At 53.2% G+C, this 18,004-nt stretch overlaps 1 protein-coding gene across 11 annotated transcripts in view; it reads right to left on the bottom strand.

Annotated features, from left to right (window-relative positions):
- Positions 1-18,004, bottom strand: part of IFT140 (intraflagellar transport 140) — a 71,031-nt gene that overhangs the window by 32,806 nt on the left and 20,221 nt on the right. For all 11 annotated transcript variants that reach the window (XM_007181722.2, XM_007181720.2, XM_057528327.1 and 8 more), the window contains 9 exons: positions 17,179-17,382; positions 16,973-17,045; positions 14,980-15,071; positions 10,035-10,162; positions 8,351-8,468; positions 5,868-5,998; positions 5,290-5,458; positions 4,061-4,192; positions 175-374 (listed from right to left, as the gene is read on the bottom strand). In XM_007181722.2, the coding sequence (XP_007181784.1) occupies positions 175-374; positions 4,061-4,192; positions 5,290-5,458; positions 5,868-5,998; positions 8,351-8,468; positions 10,035-10,162; positions 14,980-15,071; positions 16,973-17,045; positions 17,179-17,382 (1,247 nt within the window). The remainder of the gene's footprint in view (positions 1-174; positions 375-4,060; positions 4,193-5,289; positions 5,459-5,867; positions 5,999-8,350; positions 8,469-10,034; positions 10,163-14,979; positions 15,072-16,972; positions 17,046-17,178; positions 17,383-18,004) is intronic.

The following is an 18,004-nucleotide window of genomic DNA, read 5'->3' as shown; positions in this document are numbered from 1 at the left end:
GTGCCCATATACAACCGGGTTTCCACCAGCACCGGCATCTCCTTGAGAGAAAACCCATGAGACACCAGGAACGCCAAGAAGAGTCAGCGACGATGAGACTCGCGGGGAGGGAAGAGACCTGAAGGAGGGCCGCAGGGAGCTGGGCGCCGCACACCTCGCGAGCAGAACCCTCACCTCTTGATGAGCTTGATGGACCGGAAGGCTTCGTCCATGTCCCCGACAGCCAGGAAGAAGGTGAAGTTGAGCATGGCGTCCCGCGTGGGCTTGTCACAGTCCTCTAGACCCACGAAGTCCCGCAGGGGCCTCCTGCCCACCGTCTGGGGGATGCGCTGGGACCCGGAGTCCACCTGGTCCTCGAGGTCCACTTCTCCTGGCTGAACGACAAGGGCACTGTTTATTTGTGGATCCCTGCAAAGCCAGGGCCCACCCCGGGCCTCTCCCTGGGGTACTCGTCAGCTGCGGGGACCCTCTGCACACAGACCCCATATTCAGCAATGCTCTCGGCAAACACAACACACGTCTGCAGGCCCCTTGAAGCTACCAGAACTTGGGGCTCTGGCTTCAGACAGCGGATGACGCAGGCTGTCGACGCACAGGGACCTGCCAGCCGCTAAGGCACTAACATCAGGTGCTCAAGAGCCGTGAACAGGCGCGAAAATCCCTACCTCCCAGGGCGGTTTGTAAAATTCCTAGAAAGAGCTTTTACTATCAAGTCAGACCTGTGTACGTGTGCAGAGGGTATTAAAATCGACGCCAGCATCACTGCAAGTAGAAGTTTCCAAAACGTAACCTGGATTAGTGGTGGTGAGCCCTCTGCTGGTGCTTCTCAGGAGAACCTTCACCTAGTGCAGGCCCCCCCGCCACACCCCCCATGCAGGCAGAGGAAGGAAATCCTGTGGTCCCAGCACAAGCACAGTTTAGTGCACTGTCTGGACCATGCCTTCTGCACCAGCTCCGGCCACAAATCCTCAAGTCCACTTCCCTCCTCCCAGCTAGACGGGGTTCCATGCCCTCCACTCGCCTCTGGGCTGGACCTGCACACACCCCCCTCGGTCTCCCACCTGGCTTGCTCTCTCTCTGCAGCATCCATTCGTCTGATTACACAGGCTCCCCCGTGTAAAGAGGGGTCATGATCCACCTCCTTGGACCCCACTCCCCCGCCCTGGCAGTTTCGTATCTGCTGTGACTCTGACTCCTTCACCACCTGCCTCTGACTCAGTTCCCAGCAGCTCCTGTGTCACGGATCCTTCTGAAGTTCAACTGTAGCCCCCGACTTTGGGGGCGCTTGATCTGGGCCTTGAAACCCTGGTAGGATTCATCAGACCCAGGTGTGGACAGGGAGACCCTCCAGGCACAGAGCAGAGCATAAGCAGAGGCCCGGAGCAGCCCTGGTCAGGGTTCGTGGCCGAGTGGCTGGGTCACATCCGGCAGGAAGCTGAGTCCTCAAGTTTGGGCTGATTTTGCACTGAGTGGGAAACCTTCAGAAAACGTGGACACAAAAACCATGGGGGTACTTGCTGTCTGCTGTGGTTTCACAAATCACGAGACAGCAGCCTGACCGCCGTCAGCCTTGCTGTGGGTCTGATGCCCCGTCCTCATTAGAGCCCTGCTCCCCGTGAGCACACGCGGGAATTCTCACAGAAACAAGTGCGCCCGCGGTCACAGCTCACGGTGCCCCCTGCCTGCACTCGCCTTGTGTTCTGCTCTCGAGGGGATGAGCCACCTGCCCTGGACACACGTGGGACCTGGGGGCCCAGGGCTGTTCGACTGACATCACACCCTTGAGTGTGGGGACAGGAACCTCGGGACGCCAGGCGCTTCAGGGAAACAGGCTGCATGGCCCCTCCTCCGCCGCACTGAGAGATCAAATGAATAAGACTTCCTGTGTTGCAAACACAGGTAAGTGAAATACTTCCTCACCGCAAGCATCAGGAGACAAGACTGTTCGTGCTGCCCCAACGAGGAGCTGACGCCATGCCAGGCCCCCGACAAAGCTGGAGCATGCGAGGCGGGAGGTGTCAGCACACAGACAGCTGTCGCTTAAAACAAAGAAAACCACATCTTGGGGCAAGTGCAAAGCTCAGGTAACAGGGAGGAGCATCACCCAGGCCTCTGCTGGGCCAGCAGCTCCGACTGGATGCTTGGGGGGAAGAGAGCCGAGGGGCTGGCGGAGGGGAGGACGGCACTCAGACTGCGGGAAACAAGCCCAGGCGTGAAGACGTGGGAGACGCCCAAGAGAAGGAGCTCAAAGGCTGTCTCTACGTTTTGAGTCTCAAATCAAAGAGAAATGAAAACGTATAAAAGCACTAAATAAGAATGAAATTCAGAAAAATGCTTGTCTGGAGGCACTGGTCTATTCAAAAGAGGGAACTCAGAAAACCTGCACGGACAGAGCGCAGGGGCTCCTGGAATCGAAACCACACAGCCTCACAAAGTTAACTGCATCGGATCACAAGTCAAAGTGCAGAAAAGACTATTCGCTGCCAACCTCGATGGCTGGGGATGCTGTTCCCAGGGGCAACCCTGGCCTGTGGTCTCAGGGGGGCACGTTGCACGAGGGCATCAGCACAGCCTGAGACCCACAGACCCACACGGCTCGCCCATGACAGTCACAGAACAAAGAGCAGACAGCCCACCCTGGGACTTCCTGCCAAACCTCTTCAGGTCAGTAATAACCCTGGGAGGGGCCCGGGGAGACCTGCGTCCTGGCTTCTGAGCAGACAGCCGTTCACACAGGCAAGGGGCCTCAGCTCCGGAGCCAGCAGAGATAGCCAAGCTCAGATGGCATGTCCGCCATCTCTGGGGGTCCTCTGGGGTCTGCCCTTACCTCTGGCTAAAAAAGGAACACTTGCTAACTGCAGAAAATACAGAGTTCATGTTTAGGGTTGATTTTAAATCACCCTACGCTAAGAGCCAAAAAAATCCAAGTAAAAGTCTACACACTTCAGTCCTTCTTCCGACATGACAGTAAAGAAAGACGCGGCAGGGGAGCCCAAAGAGCTGACGAAGGGGAGGAGTCTGCAGATTTTATAATAGGAGCAGCAGCGGCCAGCGCATTTGCAGTTCTGCAGAACAGAAGGCACGAACGACAGGCTGCAGCCTTCAGGTCCCAGCGCAGCCGTGCCTGCTTTGTGTAGGCGGTGTTGGCGCCCAGCTGAGAACAGGTGGCTCAGCCAGTGTTTCAACTGGTCTGGACATTCCGCCACCCCTACCCCACAGATGCACCCACCCCTGTGATCAGCACAGTATCTCAGGGCAGAGGATGGCTGATTTCAGGTCTAGGAGGGACCATGCGGATGTGGAGACCAGGTCCCAGGGAAGGCAAATAACTCATCCAAAATACCCTTGTTGGCGGTGGGGGGAGGGGGTGGGTGGCGTGTGCTGAAAACAACCCTGTTTGATCAAAAATTTAAAAACACACCCGTGGGACTTCCCTGGTGGTCCAGTGGTTGGGACTTCGCCTTCCAATGCAGGGGGTGCGGGTTCGATCCCTGGTGGGAGAGCTAAGATCCCACATGCCTCAGGGCCAAAACACCAAAACATAAAGCAGAAGCAATAGTGTAACAAATTCAATGAAGACTTTAAAAACGGTCCACATCAAAAAAATAAATAAAAATAAAAAAAATAAAAACAACCAGTGTATGTAACGCACACACACGTGGGCAAAGGACAAAACCTCTCCTGAAAGGCTGTCCGCCAGCCTTTCCCAGTGACCATCTCTGGGGGCTGCGACCACGGAGATTTGCAGCATCCTTGGTCTTTATTTCTTTATTTGAAGCTTCTGAATTTCCTACAGTAAATATAGGAATACGTACTTTTAAAAAACCAGCTAGAATTTTAAAAAAGAAGACAGGAAAGTGGAAGGGTACGGTGCCTTTGGGGGACGCCGGAAGGGACAACCCTCAGCAGCACTGCTGCCTGCCTGCCTTTCCCCACACAGAGACCTCGGATCTGCGGGAATCTCAGGCGACAAATCAGGGCACACGGTTTGCTTGTTTAACGAAAGAGCCCCGGTGGGGAGGAGGGCCTGAGACACGGCTGCGCATGTGGAGGCTCCCACCTTTCTTGTGAAGTAATAATGGGGCACTTGGATTCCCAGGAGCGTCTGGAAGACGGGAGGCCGGAGGAAGCTGTCCTGCAACAGGAAGCCGTGCTCTTCAGAGACGAAGAAGGACAGGACCAGCACGTCTGCCTGCAGAGGGAGACGTTCCGTCTTAGTTTGGCAATAACTTTCCTGAATCTCGCCCAATCCCATTTTCACTGCTGGGATATTTACATAAAACACAAAGAAAGTAGAGGGGCCAACACACGGGCACACAGATAACCCCCTTCCTCCTCAGGGCACACAGCAACCACACCAGGCTGCGCTCTTCTCTGACTCCCCTCCTGGAGGACGCACCTCGTCCGGCCTGGGAACCACTAGACCCATCTCGCTGACCTTGTGGTGAAGACTAACCCTTCCACCCGCGCTGGTGAGTGAAGCTCAGGAGCTCCCGTGTTTCAAGAGTAGCCCCTTCAGTTTCTTGACTTTGACATGGAGACTCTGCTCTGCTCTCAGGGAGGGACAGCAGAGAGGCCGGTGCTCGGCGGGACCCTGTCCTGCAGGACTCGGCCGCAGACCTTCTGCCCAGGAGACGCGGAGGCTGAGGGGCTGGTGGCTGCCCTGCTGTGTGAGTGCCTGCGTAGCCTCAGGGGCTCCAGCCTCTCACGTCCTGGAGGGAAGTCCCTTTGGCAGGGACACAAGTCACCTGAAGCTCTAGGGCCGGCCGGCCTTTGCTGACCTACTGAGGACCCTACGAAAGATCCCTCTGGGTCACAGAGAGGCGCATGCAGCCTCCGGGCTTTCTCAGATATCACTGGGTGTCCTGCAGGACCCAAGACTTGGAAAGTGTTGGAGTCCTGGGCCCAAGAGTCACCAGCTTTGGGGAGGGAGGCCCTGCAAAGCAGGGGGTTGGGGTGGAGACAGGGGCAAGGGGGCCAATTGTTCGGGGGATGACTGAGGAGTCAGCCTCAGTAACTGGACCCCACAGGACGAGCTGACATCAAGGGGTAAGTTCACGTTAACTGTTTTGAGAAAGAGCTCTGAACCGCCGAGAAAAAATGGCACGTGACAGAGGGTGGGGCCAGCTCTCAGTGTCAACCCAGAGGGGAGAGGCGTCCCCCGGCATCCTGGGGGTGGGCGCTTGCTCTCCTGAATCCATTCCCCAGGACTTCCCTGTGGACCTGTTGGGAAGACAGAGCCTGCCACGTCCCCACCAATCTAAACACAAAGGCGACAGCGTGTGGTACCGTGGGGCCCGTGCTGGCCTCGCCCAGGGCCTTCCTGTCTGTTGGCTGCAGCGGGGCGCCCGGCACTTCCTGCACGGCTTCACACACAAACAGCCTGGGCTCACTCTGATCCCAGAAGTGGCTCACGGGCACGAGATTCGTCAGCCTCTCATCCGCGAGGGCCTGGCTTCTGAAAGAGAGAGACGGACCCTCACACACGTGGTACATCAATGCCCTGAAGAAAGACCACTGTGTTTTCAGAAACACTCTCCACGCCAACAGAGACGCTGACGGGTCCTCTGTGCCCCAAGACTCAGGCTGCCCTTGTGGACACTCGAGTTGCAGCCCTTTCAGAAGCTCGAGTTCTGACCCCATGACTCCAGAACCTTAGAACCTGGAAAACAGATTAGAGACTCAAATCCACCCCGACTGACCAGGGGAGTTTGTTTCTATTTCACCTCTGGTTTCCACCACTCATGATCTCTGAGCTCTTCCAAGTGTGAAGTAAACTTAGCAACAACCTGCCTCGAAGCCAACAAGTAACTGAACATCATTTTCAACATTTTTTCCAACAAAATCCTCCCAAACCACAATCTTACTTCTTAGTCTCCTGTCCATTAAAGGACAACGTCTCTCTCTGATCTATCTGTCCCCTCTTGAAGTCGAGGATGGTCACTGTGTCCATTTCCACGTCGTAGAAGCAGATTCTGGAATCGGGGCTGTTGTCAGCCTGGGGAAGAGAGAGCTGGAGCTCAGGGTACCCGCCCGCTGACAGCAACACGCCTGGAGGAGATGCCTGGGTCATCCATCCGGCCCCTCCCACGAGCGGGCCTCCAGCATTTGTAATTCGAACGTCAGCTTACGTTCATCCTGCTGAAATGGCTATGGATTTACTACTTTCTAATTTCAGAAAACTGAAGACAAATTCTCGGACTGTGCAGGTCGACTATGGCTGTCTAGCTGTTCTTAATACAGATGTGAGCGTGATGTCATCTTACCTGAGGTGGATTAACCATGGGGACAAGGAGGGACCGAGATTCTGATAAACTAATTCTCACGCAGGTGAGTAAAAATGAAGTAAACGCCATAGAGAAGCTTCAGAAAAGCTGAGAAAAGGGAACCAGCTTGGTTGTTGGAGCAAAATGCCAAGAACTCACGTAGACAGTTAAACCTTTATTCCCACAGATACTGGGATGGTAAAGGGATGTGCTTAAGAAAAGAGAGGCAAGAAAATGAAAAATTACCGATATCTTAGACAAAAGAAAATACTGTAAGCTTAAGAGCAATGGAAGAAATCACAAATTAAAAATCATCAATAGGTTTGACTAAATAAAAATGCAAGCTTCTAGTCATCACAATTCCCTAAGCAAAATGAAAAACAAGGAAGCGTCTGGGACATGTTAAGATGGGCCAGGACTCAGTCTCCACCCCAGACTCCACCCCCACCCCGCCCCGGTCTGCAAGGAGAGGGGCTCCATCCCGTCCTCCTCCTCCTGCTTCTCCCAGCCTCTCCTCCCCTGGGGAGTGCCAGTGGGGCAGGGGAGCTATCTTTCACTGCAAGCTCCCTTAACCTAGCTCAACTTTTCTTTCTTTGATTTTTTCTTTCACCAGGGCGAGCATTCCCGACCCTGGTCTGAGTGTTGAGCTCCCTCAAGCTCGCTCTGCTCTTTAGAATCAGGCCTCCGGAGACAATGGTCACTCAGCAGTCCGTGCTTCTCACCAGCGTCCACACCCAGCACCAAGGAAAAGGCCCTTCCCGGGACTGCCCAGCACCACGTCCTGATACCCTGCCTACCTCCTGTGTGGGCATCTCCTGCCTGTGCATGGATACCTGGGCAGCGTCCTGGCCACTGAAGGAATGAGTGACCCGGGACTGCCTGGTGTGCGGTGCCTGCCTGTCTCTCCCCATCAGCTCAGCTGCTTCCCCTCCCTCAGCCTCCCCAGGTCCACCCTGGGCCTCCGGCTGGTAGGACCCCCACCTCCAGCCAGACCTCCCAGCTGAGACTCAGGCTTGTGTCTAACTGCCCACAGGCCGCCCTTCAAATGCCTTAACTCAACAACCAGACAGGACCCCCCTCCGTCCCCCAAAGGCTCCTCACCCAGCTCCTCTCAGCCACTGTCCTTCCCTGCCCTACAGCCAAGTATGGCTGTGATGGGCCCCAAGGGATCTTCCACCTTGTGATAGCCCACGGACCACTCAGCCTGGGCTTCCCCCTCTGCCAGTGACCGGAGACCTTGGCGAAGCCATGCTTCTGCCACGGGGTCGCACTCTGACGCCTTGGCGGGGCTGTGCCCCCATCACTTGCCCACCCGGCGAGCCCACACCTGGGCTCAACCTCCACCTCCCCTGGAAGCCTCCGGAACTCTTGAGAGCTGCTCCACCTACCACTGACCTCCAGTTCTGCACCTCTCCTCTCAGCTCTCACCAGGGTTGTAAAAATTTACTCGAGTCTGCTTATCTGAGGGGAGGGGCCGATTCCCCCATTTAACCGATCAGTTTGTGTTTCCAGTGGCCAGCAAAGTGTGTGGTACATGGAGGGCAACCAGCAATCCACTCTTGAAAGAACAAGTGAGAGAATGAGTGAATAAATAAGTTAGCGAATGAGTGAATGAGTGAGCGAATGAGTGAATGAATGAGTGAGCAAATGAATGTGTGAGTGAATGCATGAGGAGAGCATGAACAGACACTGCTGGGTGGGAAGGCACTAGCTCCTCCAGAACAGGCGACCCAGCCACCTGCCTCCTTCACACCCACGTCGTGTGTCTCTCTAAGCAAGAGGCTCCAAGGTCCTTCCACAGTCGTCACCCCTGGTGCCCAGAGAATTTAGTCGGGTGATGGAAAGAGGCAGAAAAGGGAAGAGGTGAGGGTCTCTGCAAAGCAGAAACCACTGCTGCTGACGAAACAGGGAGTGAAGGAAGGTGGGGAGGTGAAGGGTGGCCCCAGGCGAGAGGAGAGGCCAGACAGAAAGCTCCCCCACCACTCCGCCCGCCCGGGGAGGAGGGGACGTCAAGGGCACGGGGTGTGGGGCGCAGAAGGGCCAGCTGGAGGGGTGGGAGGAGCCGTGCGCACGAGGGGACCCACCTTGCTGAGAAGGATGCTGATCTTGCTGCCGCTGGCGTTGCACCTGAGGGAGGCCATGCCCCCCACGCCGGGGACCAGCCCTGCCAGGCTCTTGCAGCTGCAGTGCACCTTCGCCTCTCTGTGGGGAGGGACGCGGTCTCAGTGGCACCGCCGTGGGATGGCAGGCGCCCCTTCTCCTAGCGGCCTGGAACCTGGGCCCAGAGGACTGAGCTCCGCTTGGGCCCAACTGCTCTCACTTCGGTAATGTGAGACCCAGGAAATGGGCTGAGCTCAGAACATAGGATGATTTTTTATTTTTACATTTTTTTTGTCAAGGTATAATTGACACACACGTTATCTTAGTTTCAGCTGTACAACATAACAATCTGCTATTTGGTGGGTGAGGTTTTAAAGTTCTGTTTCTGTGAACAAACACAAATACGTATTTTGTCCCTGTCTCACACAGGAGCAGCTTATTAAGGATGCTTCATCGGCCCCACAGCACAGCCGGCCGGGGTCTCTGCTGCCCATACTTCATTACAGCTGTGTGCTTTTCCACTGTGTGGACAAACTAAAATTTATTTAACTAATCTCCTGTTTAGTTGTTTCAGTTTGTTGCCATTAGAAACAACACCGGCTTGTAGAGGTATCTCATCATGATTTTTTTTTGCTTTATTCACATTTCCGTACTTTTCTCCTAGTGTCCTCTGCCTGTCCTAGGCCCCTGTCCAGGCCCCACTTGACATTTAATTGTCTCGTCTCCCTGGGCCCCTCCGGGCTGGGACAGAGTCTCCAGGCTCATTTGGTGTATTTCCTGCTTCAGTCCCAGTATCGGTCCCAGCATCATTTCTCTGAGGAGATCAGTTCCCTTTACTGCAGGAGGACTTAGAGACCCAGATCCGGGCACGGGATGTGCTCGTTGCTCTTGGGGTGTCATTGCCCCCAGGCCCCCACGGCTGACAGAGCCAGGCTGTGTGTATACTGACTGGTGTGTATCCTCATAGCCATGGTATCTTTATACGCATGCACCTGCATCTACGTGAAGCTGCACTCTGCTTCAGACTCACATCTCCACCTTGGATGCACCAGCACAGGGGTCACTCCAGCCTCCACCCCTGCTGATCTGGAACCTCCCACCCAGGTGAGAAGCGGGCTCCCTCGGGCCCCCATCCCATCCCTCGGCTGCTCATGTCCAGCCTGGACGGCAGTGTGGGTACTGCTCCCCAAGCCCCATGGGAACTGACTTCATCTGCAGAGCACATGCCGCGTGCGGCCCCTTAGCCCTTAGTCTCACGGTCCCGCTCGGTCCCAGGGTGACCCAGGCAGCACCTGGTTCCTAGGGAGGCAGTTCCACACACTCATGAATGGTGGGTTGTCCTGCCTCGTCTGCATTCCATCCTGGGATCCCCTGAACTGATTTTTTTAATTTGCAGACATTAAGGCTCACTTTGAGCTGTAAAGTTCTATGGATTTTGACAAATGCACTGTGTCATGTGTCCATCACATAGTGATGCTGGTCCCTTCCCCTTCATGCAAAGATGGAGAATTTAAATCAAAACATAAGGCATTTCAAAAAAGTAAGTTGCACATTAATGTTGAAATGAGAACATAAGCAGTTTGCTGCCTCCTTTCCATTTTCTACCCACCACACTGCCTCCTGACTAATTTTAAAAATATAACACTTTTATTTGGACAAAAACTGTACCTTCGGGATAGATCAAAGCTTTTAAAGTGAGCCAAGTCTGTCCCCACAACCAGGAAATTTCCACAGATGTCAAAGAAGCATGGATTCCCCTCTGTCTCGGAAAACGGCAGGAGTTGTTTCACAGTCCCCTGAAGAAAAAAGGAGGGAACAGGGAATTCAGGGAGGCTTTATTCACAGGGCCCTGCCCTCTGCTGGAGTCTCACCCCACACGGGGAGGGGAGGATGAGGCCCTGCCCTCGGGGGATCCCTGATGCTTACGTTCAGAGGGGGAGACAGGTAGCAGCCAGGTCAACAAGCAAGTACACACATAACTCAACCTGAGCAAGTGTAGACAGGTGACGGACAGGATGCTAAAACAAAACTATCAAGGTGGCGAGACATTGAATTCCACCTGCTTGGGTTGGTCCAGGAGGTGCTGCCTGCAAGGTCTTATGTTAAAGCCCCAATGAAACTGACTGTGTGGCTAGTGTCCTCTAAGTGGTCACCTCCGGGGGAGGCCGTGAGCAGAAGGGATGGTGGTCGCGGCACGGATACGTCCATCTGTGAAAACTCACTGAGCTGCACACACAACATGCTCGCTTTCCTGTGTGTACATCATACGTCAGTAAATGCCTGAGAAATGGGTCTTGTCTGGGGGGCAAACCTGAACTGAGACTGGGGAGAAGGAGCCACCTATTGGAGAGCTGAGCCCAGCTTTCCAGGACAAGGAGGAGCCAGCACAGCAGGAAGGAATGTGGTGGCCAAGGGGTGGCCCCCGAGGTGGGCAGTGAGCAGAGGCCAAGTGGGTAATCAGTGCAGGCCAAGGTGGAGAGTCAGATTTTGTTCTACGTGAAGTTGGAAGACTCTGGAGGGTTTTGAGCCACAAGTGATTTCAAATCACTTATGTTTTAAAGTGTCACTCTTACTTTAATAGCATTTTGGAAAGAGTGACCACAGTCAGGCCTGCACAGAGCTTAGGCTTTCGTGTGTCTTGTGCATGGACTGACCCTTGTCCTTGGAGCTGAGAGAGGCTCCTGGCTCAATTCAAGCAGTGCCCAGTGAGTGTCTGTCTGGCATGGCGCTGGGCTGGGAGCAGGGCACCCCAACAGTGAGCGGGAGGCAGGTGGAGGCCTGGTTCCAGTGCAGGGGGAGCAGGGAGCCGGCTGGACGACCGGGGACGGGGTGGGGGGTTCCCAATAGGACTTAGTAGACTCCTAGTGCCAGGCACAGAGACTTGGGGAGCAGGCCAGGAAGCTGCACAACCTGTCCAGGAAACTCAGGGTGAGGGATAAACAGCATGGGGGTGAGTTCCAAGCTGAGGAATCTGATCTTCATGTTGATGCACCCAGCAGGGAGGTTAGTGTATGTTTGTGGAACAAGCAAACAACAGTCACAGGCGACGGCTCACTGGTGAGGACAGAGCGAGGGTCTCAGCCTCCTCTGCTCGACCTCTCCTCTGCCGCTCCTGACACACTGTACGCAGTGCAAACCTGACCTCCTCTCCTTCCACATTGCCTCAATGATATGTCCCAATTCCCATCCCCTGCTTCAGAGCGCGGCCCGGGCTCCTGCCTCCAGAGCAGTGTTTCCAGCTGGCTCTGGTGTAAGCATATAGGCTGGGGGGAAGGTTCCTGGAGAAAGACAACCAGGACTGGTTTTCTTGACATAAGAGGACCCATTTTAGCCCAAGCCATTTTGTGATCTAAGCCTGGCCACAGTGCTGGTCCTAGAACAGGCCTCAGTAATTCATGATCTTAGGGAGGGAATGCAGAAACAAGGGAGGAGCAGCCTTGCGGCAGGTCCTGGTTCCTCAAGGGATATACATAATAATACACCTTTGAGTTCTGCAGGAAATAAGGCTCCTACCCACTGACTTCAATCAACAGAGCTTGGACTCTGTTGACCTTTGCCCCAATTCTACCCTGAATTCTCCTCTGCTGAAACTCCTTTGTGAATATGCTTGTACCCTTAGCTTAAAACTTCCCCAATTTTGCTGTTCAGGGAGACACTGTTTTGGGAAAGATCCCCCGCGTTCTCCTTACTGGCTGCAAGTAATAATAAATCCTTCCTTCTCCTGATCTTAGCTTGGTTGTGTCTATTGGCTGACACCCATTGAGAGGCGAACCTGGTTTTCAGGTAACACTGGGACATCTCTGAAGGGTGACCGAGGCACCTCACACTTGCACCCTTCCCCCCAAGCCCTGCTCTGCTTCTGTACTTTCCACCTTAAGGCTCCACAATTAGCACAGATCCGCAAACTAGACAACTAGAATGTCCACAGTTCCTCCCTCCTATGCCAGTTGCTCACCACGCTCCTAACTGCCGACTCTGGCCTGGCTCCCTGCCCACTGCCCCGCTCCAAGCCCCCGGACCTCTCAACTGTGGCCTCTCCTACCCGCCTTCACTGCTCACCAGCTGCCCTAGTCCTTCCCACACAGAAGTGATCTTCTAGGAAGAAAACACAAAACCAAGAAAAAAACAAGCCAAAACGCACCGTGTCACTCGGGCTCCACACCTCCTGCCTTCCAACTTCCACCTGGTCCCCTGAGGCTTTGCCTCCACGGGTGTCTGTCAGACACTAGCCCCCGCTCAGCTTCCCACCTCTCCTCGCAGTGCCCCACAGGAAGCACAGGAACCAGCGGGGCTCTGCGCTCCCGCCTGGAGGAAGCTTCTGCAAGAACCATGAGGTACATAACGGCTGTCCCATCACCACACAAACCAGCAACAACTGCAGTTTGTGTGTCATGGATGCACGGGCAGGGAGAAAGGTCTGGAGACACACTCCACCTTTCCGACGAGAGGAGAGGTGCTAATGGATTCCTTACACAGGCTGGCATTACTTTACTAATCACAATGGTCACATATTCCTTAAGCTAAAAATCAACAAAAAAGTCTAAACTCTAGACTGTCTGCAGTCAGACGCTCCTAAGTTCCCTCCATGATTTCCAGCTGATTTTTTGCCCCTTTCCCAGTATGCCTTTCACTACTTCCCAGCAGGCCTATCATTCTTTCCCAGTATGCCTTTCACCCCTTTCCCAGCATGCCTTTTGCCCCTGCCCAGCAGGCCTTTTCTTCTTTCCCAGTATGCATTTCACCCCTCCCTACAGGCCTATCATTCTTTCCCAGTATACCTTTCACCCCTTTCCCAACATGCCTTTTGCTCCTTCCCATCAGGCCTATCATTCTTTCCCAGCATGCCTTTCGCCCTTTCCCAGCAGGTCTTTCATTCTCTCCCATTATGCCTTATTGCCCCTTTCCCATTATGCCTTTTGCCCCTTTCCCAGTATGCCTTTCGCCCCTTTCCCAGTATGCCTCTTGCCCCTTCCCAGCATGCTTTTCGCTCCTTCCCATCAGACCTATCATTCTTTCCCAGCATGCCATTCCCCCATTTTCCAGCAGGCCTATCCTTCTTTCCCAGTATGCCTTTCGCCCCTTCCCTGCAGACCTTTCCTTCTTTCCTTGCATGCCTCTACTCTCCAGCTCCGCAGGTCACCCCTCTGATAACCCAGCTGCTCCCTCATCTTTTGTTAGGAGGGCCCCTCCCTGCCTCGGCTTTATGTCCACAGCTGATGCCCCTACACAACTATCAGCAGTATGCAAGGCCCATCCCTCCTTCCCTCCAGCCTCTCTGCCTCCCTTTTGACCTGAAGCAGGGCAGGTATCTCACCAGGCCCCAGCTCCCTCCACCTGCACTTTGCCCCAGGAGGCGAGTGGGGCTTCGGGCGCTTCCCTGACTTGTCAGGTCTCTATTCCAATGCCACCCCCTGCAATACTTCCCACCCACCTCCACACTTCAGTGTGCTCCTTTACTGTCTGACCCTCCTGCTAGAAAGTAGAACTGCATGGAAGCTCTTTCAGGAATTGCTGAATGCAAGAGTGGAAGTGCAGGCTGTGAGGTACAAGGACACGGACATGGCAGCCCTGGGAAATCAAATGCTGGACCCTAGGAAAGAACTCAGAGCTGGACAAAGCAGTCATACTGAGAGCTAAAACCAGTACTGTAACAAATGTCCTCAACCATGATGCAGAACACTGTTGCATGTACTGGGCTGAATGGTAGCCCCTGAAAGATACATCCATTTGGATGTATCTTGGAAAAAGGGTCTTTGCAGATATAATTAAGGATCTCAAAAGGAGACAGCTCTGGATTAGGGTGGACCCTAAATCCAAGGGTAAGTGTTCTTCTAAGACACAGGGAAAAGGCCATGTAAAGATGGAAGCAAAGACTGGAGTGATCTGTTTACAGGCTGAGGAATGCAAGGAATGCCAGCAACACCAAAAGCTGGAAGGGGCATGGGATAAATTCGCCCTCAGAGCCTCAGAAGGAGCCAACCTTGCCCACACCTAGATTTAGGACTTCTGGCCTCCCGAACTGCAAGGAAAATAAATTTCTATTGTTTTAAGCCACTAAGTTTGTGGTCATTGGTTATGGCAGGCTCAGGAAACTAATACACCATGTCAGCCCTGGGGGTCCAGCAAGTGTGCACGGGATGTGGGCAGGGTTTCCTTACTGCACACCACCCGGAGGGACCAGAAGGGTGTGTTAAAGACCTGTCATCCTGGAGGCACACATTGCTCCCATCCTGGCCTCACCCTCAGACACGTGCAGGGAAAGGTCTGCCTAAAGATATGTCCTGAACTGACGACCCCTCAGCCCTCAAGATGTGCATTAAACACAGCAAAATTTCCTCCCATTTCACACCCCCATGCACTCAAGGTCCAGCCATGTAGTCCTTTTCACTGCAAAGGGCCACTGCCTCACCTCCTGACTTCTGAAGTCACAAGAGCTGTCGATGGAGCGGCTATCTGACAATCCATTTTTACAACCAAGCACCTAGTTGGGGCAATCTGATGTGGCTGAGTGTAGTCATTAAGAAAGCTCTGGCTTGATTTAGAGATGGCATTTTAAACTCTGCTCTAATTGTCTTTAACGTCACAGGCCACTCACTCTAGAGCGGCAATTTACCTGCCAGGTTCGAACTTGGACTCGGTTTGGCTCCACTGTATAAACGTTTTCTTCGTGCATGGCTAACACTGGAGACTCACACAGGAAGGTACCTAAAATTAAAGATAAAGGTCAGGACAGCAGCAGCTAGTCTTGTCATAGCTCCTTAGAGTTTAAGAAGCATTCTCACACTAAAACTAGAACTTTTTGTAGGGCAACTATTGATGAGAAAGACTGAAACCTAGCAGAAAAGATCTTCTACAACTAAGGATATAAAGAAGGAACCATGGTGAGATGGGTAGAAGGGGCGGAGCTGCGGTATAGTCAAGAAGTGTCCTCATGTGTGTTCCCTAATTTTCCTTGGCCCCCACAATAGCCTTGTGAAAGGTGTGTTTTCTTTATCTTGCAGATGAGGAAAGTGAGGCTCTGAGACACAAGGACCTGCCAGGGCCACAGCTGCCAGTGACAGCCAGGTGTGGGGACTCAGTGCTGGGCACCCTGCCCTCACCAGTCACTGGTGGTCTCTCCTCTTTTCTCCCATCTAGCAGTGGTGCTTCCAGTAGCACAGCATCTATGACAGCATGATTGTTCAAGCCTCTGCTTATCTTATGTGGAACTCTGGAGACCACAAGCTCTAGTCTCTGGCTCTAGACAGGTTCTTATCTAGTTAGGAAGATGATGACACACACAAAACAAAATATCTCAGCACCTCTTGTGCTATCCTCTTGGGAGGATAAGTTCACCCTTGCCCCTCAAGTGGTCTATGGTAGAAGAGAGGCGAAGACGTGAATTATCAGCACGATACAGGGCAGGGTGGGAAAAGTGTTCTAAGGGCACTTTAGGTGACAAAGTGTTAGAGGAGGAAAAAAAAGTGAGGGAATAATATGAGGGAGAGAGGTGATAACCTGTGGAAAAACATCCCCAGGGAGGTGTGAGATATTCAAACAAGCACGTGGGGGCATCACCCTGGGAACAGTGCAATGACGAGTCCCCCTGTGAGGTGGGAGGGCCTAGGTCAGGATGGGTGAAGGTAAGAACTGTGCAGAAGGAGATCTTGCCGAGGAGCACGTCCTGATGGTCACTGTGCTTGGTGGGAAGATGTCCCCAAAGAGATCAGGTCCTAATCCCTGAAACCCACGAATATTAGCTTATATGGCCAAAGATGTTAAGGTCTTGAGATGGGGAGATTATCTTGGATTATGCAGATGGGTCCCAAATGAAATCACAAGTGTCTCTATAAGAGGGAGGGAGATTTTTAGACAGGAACAATGTGACAGTGGAGGCAGAGACTGGAATGATGCGACCCCAAGCCAAGGATTGCTGGCAGCCACCAAAAGCTGTAAGAAGCAAGGAGCAGAGTCTTCCCTAGAGCCTCTGGGGCTCTGCCAACACCTTGATTTTGGCCAGTGAAACTAATTTTGGACATCTGGCCTCAAGAACTGTGAGAGAATAACTCCTAAACAGCCACTCGTTTTGTGGTCCTTGTTACAGCAGCCCTGTAACTCATACAGACATGTGCTAAAGAGCAGAAGATAAAGTGAAACAAAGAGTCGGAGCGATGGATGGGATGGGTGGAACGGCTCTGAAGATCCACCCTGAAATTTTCAGACAGAGGTTGGCCTTGGTCGAGACTCCATGGGCTCACTGCTGTGCGTGCTCTAGGAAGTTCAGAAGTCAGGTGTGTAGCACTCCTTTCCCCAGAAAGCACTGTGGTTCTTCACACTCATGCCGACTTATTTCTGAGCTGTTTCATCGTCCTGGAGCCCAGGAGGGCTGCTGGCCCCAGATCTGGCTGCACTTAACTACCTCAACTGGCTTCTATAGGGAGGCCGGGGAGGCCCTGGCCGCACAGGGCTAGAGTGGCAGCACTGGCTCTGGAAACGCAGGCCCAGGCACGAGAACTGACATGAGGGTCTCCCCATGGCCCTGGGCCTGCCCTTTGCCTACCCCACAGGCACCAGCACCCACCCCCATTAGATGTGAGTCCCCTTCGTGGGGCTGAAAAGACTCCTACCTGCACTTCGTAATGTGGCTCCAGAAGGCTCAAAGATCACCACCTGTTTTCCATTCCAGACGGCAACAGCATCCTACAAAGAACCACGGAAATTAAAAAGCAACCGGCCGTCTGGGCCTCGTTGTCCTGAATGACCCTAACAACCGACCAGGTCTTCTGTCTACATCGATGATCCCACCCAAGACCATGGTCACCCTGGCAGTGACCTTGGTGGCGAACACTCCGCTGATGTACATGTCTGTACGCAGGCTGTGCATCACCCCCGTGGACAGGAAGGACACGCTGAGTAGGCTCGGGGAGACCTGCACTGCGGCCACCTGCTGGTGGAAGTGGGACGACATGGCCTGCTCGCGGAGGATGAGCACGGAGCTGATGCTGTTCACCGCCAGGAGGCTCTTCCTGGAGCCCCACTTCATTCCCGCGTTGAGAGACAGAACCCAAGGTGCGAAGAGAAAGGAGAGGTGCAGTCAGGGCAACGTTATAAGTACGAGGATTCATAAACAATTTCCAAGCACTATTTCTTCTTCTTGTTTAAAAACATGATTTTAAAAATTTATAAGTATAAAACGTGTAATTTGTAGAAAAACTTTAAAATAACAACACTCAGAGTTTAGATCCAGCGGGTAAACTTGTGTGGTTGTTCTCGCTCATGTCTATCCTGACTGGTTGAGCATCTTCTAGAGTTTACTTTACTGACATGAACTTAGGGGCATCTATGTTTTATAAATGGAAAGCAAATTTACACACTGTAGTGAACTATCCAGACTTCCTCTAGTGATGTCAAGTACCACTTTCATAATTTCATATTAAACTTCCAAATCCATACAAATCCGTTTCTGGATTTCCAGCTTCACTGCACTGATATATTTATCCATTCCTGAGTAAGCATGCTGTGTTAATTGCTGTACCTTTCAGATATATTCTGGTATAGGATACAGAAATGGTCTGATTCTTTTTAAATTTTTTTCTTGGCCATTTGCTCTCCCAAATGAGTTTAGAATTATTGTGTTGAATTCCCCCGGGGGGGGGGGG

Source organism: Balaenoptera acutorostrata, chromosome 15 (genome assembly GCF_949987535.1).
Source record: "Balaenoptera acutorostrata chromosome 15, mBalAcu1.1, whole genome shotgun sequence".
NCBI lineage: Eukaryota > Metazoa > Chordata > Mammalia > Artiodactyla > Balaenopteridae > Balaenoptera > Balaenoptera acutorostrata.
This window is presented reverse-complemented; position numbering and strand designations above follow the sequence as displayed.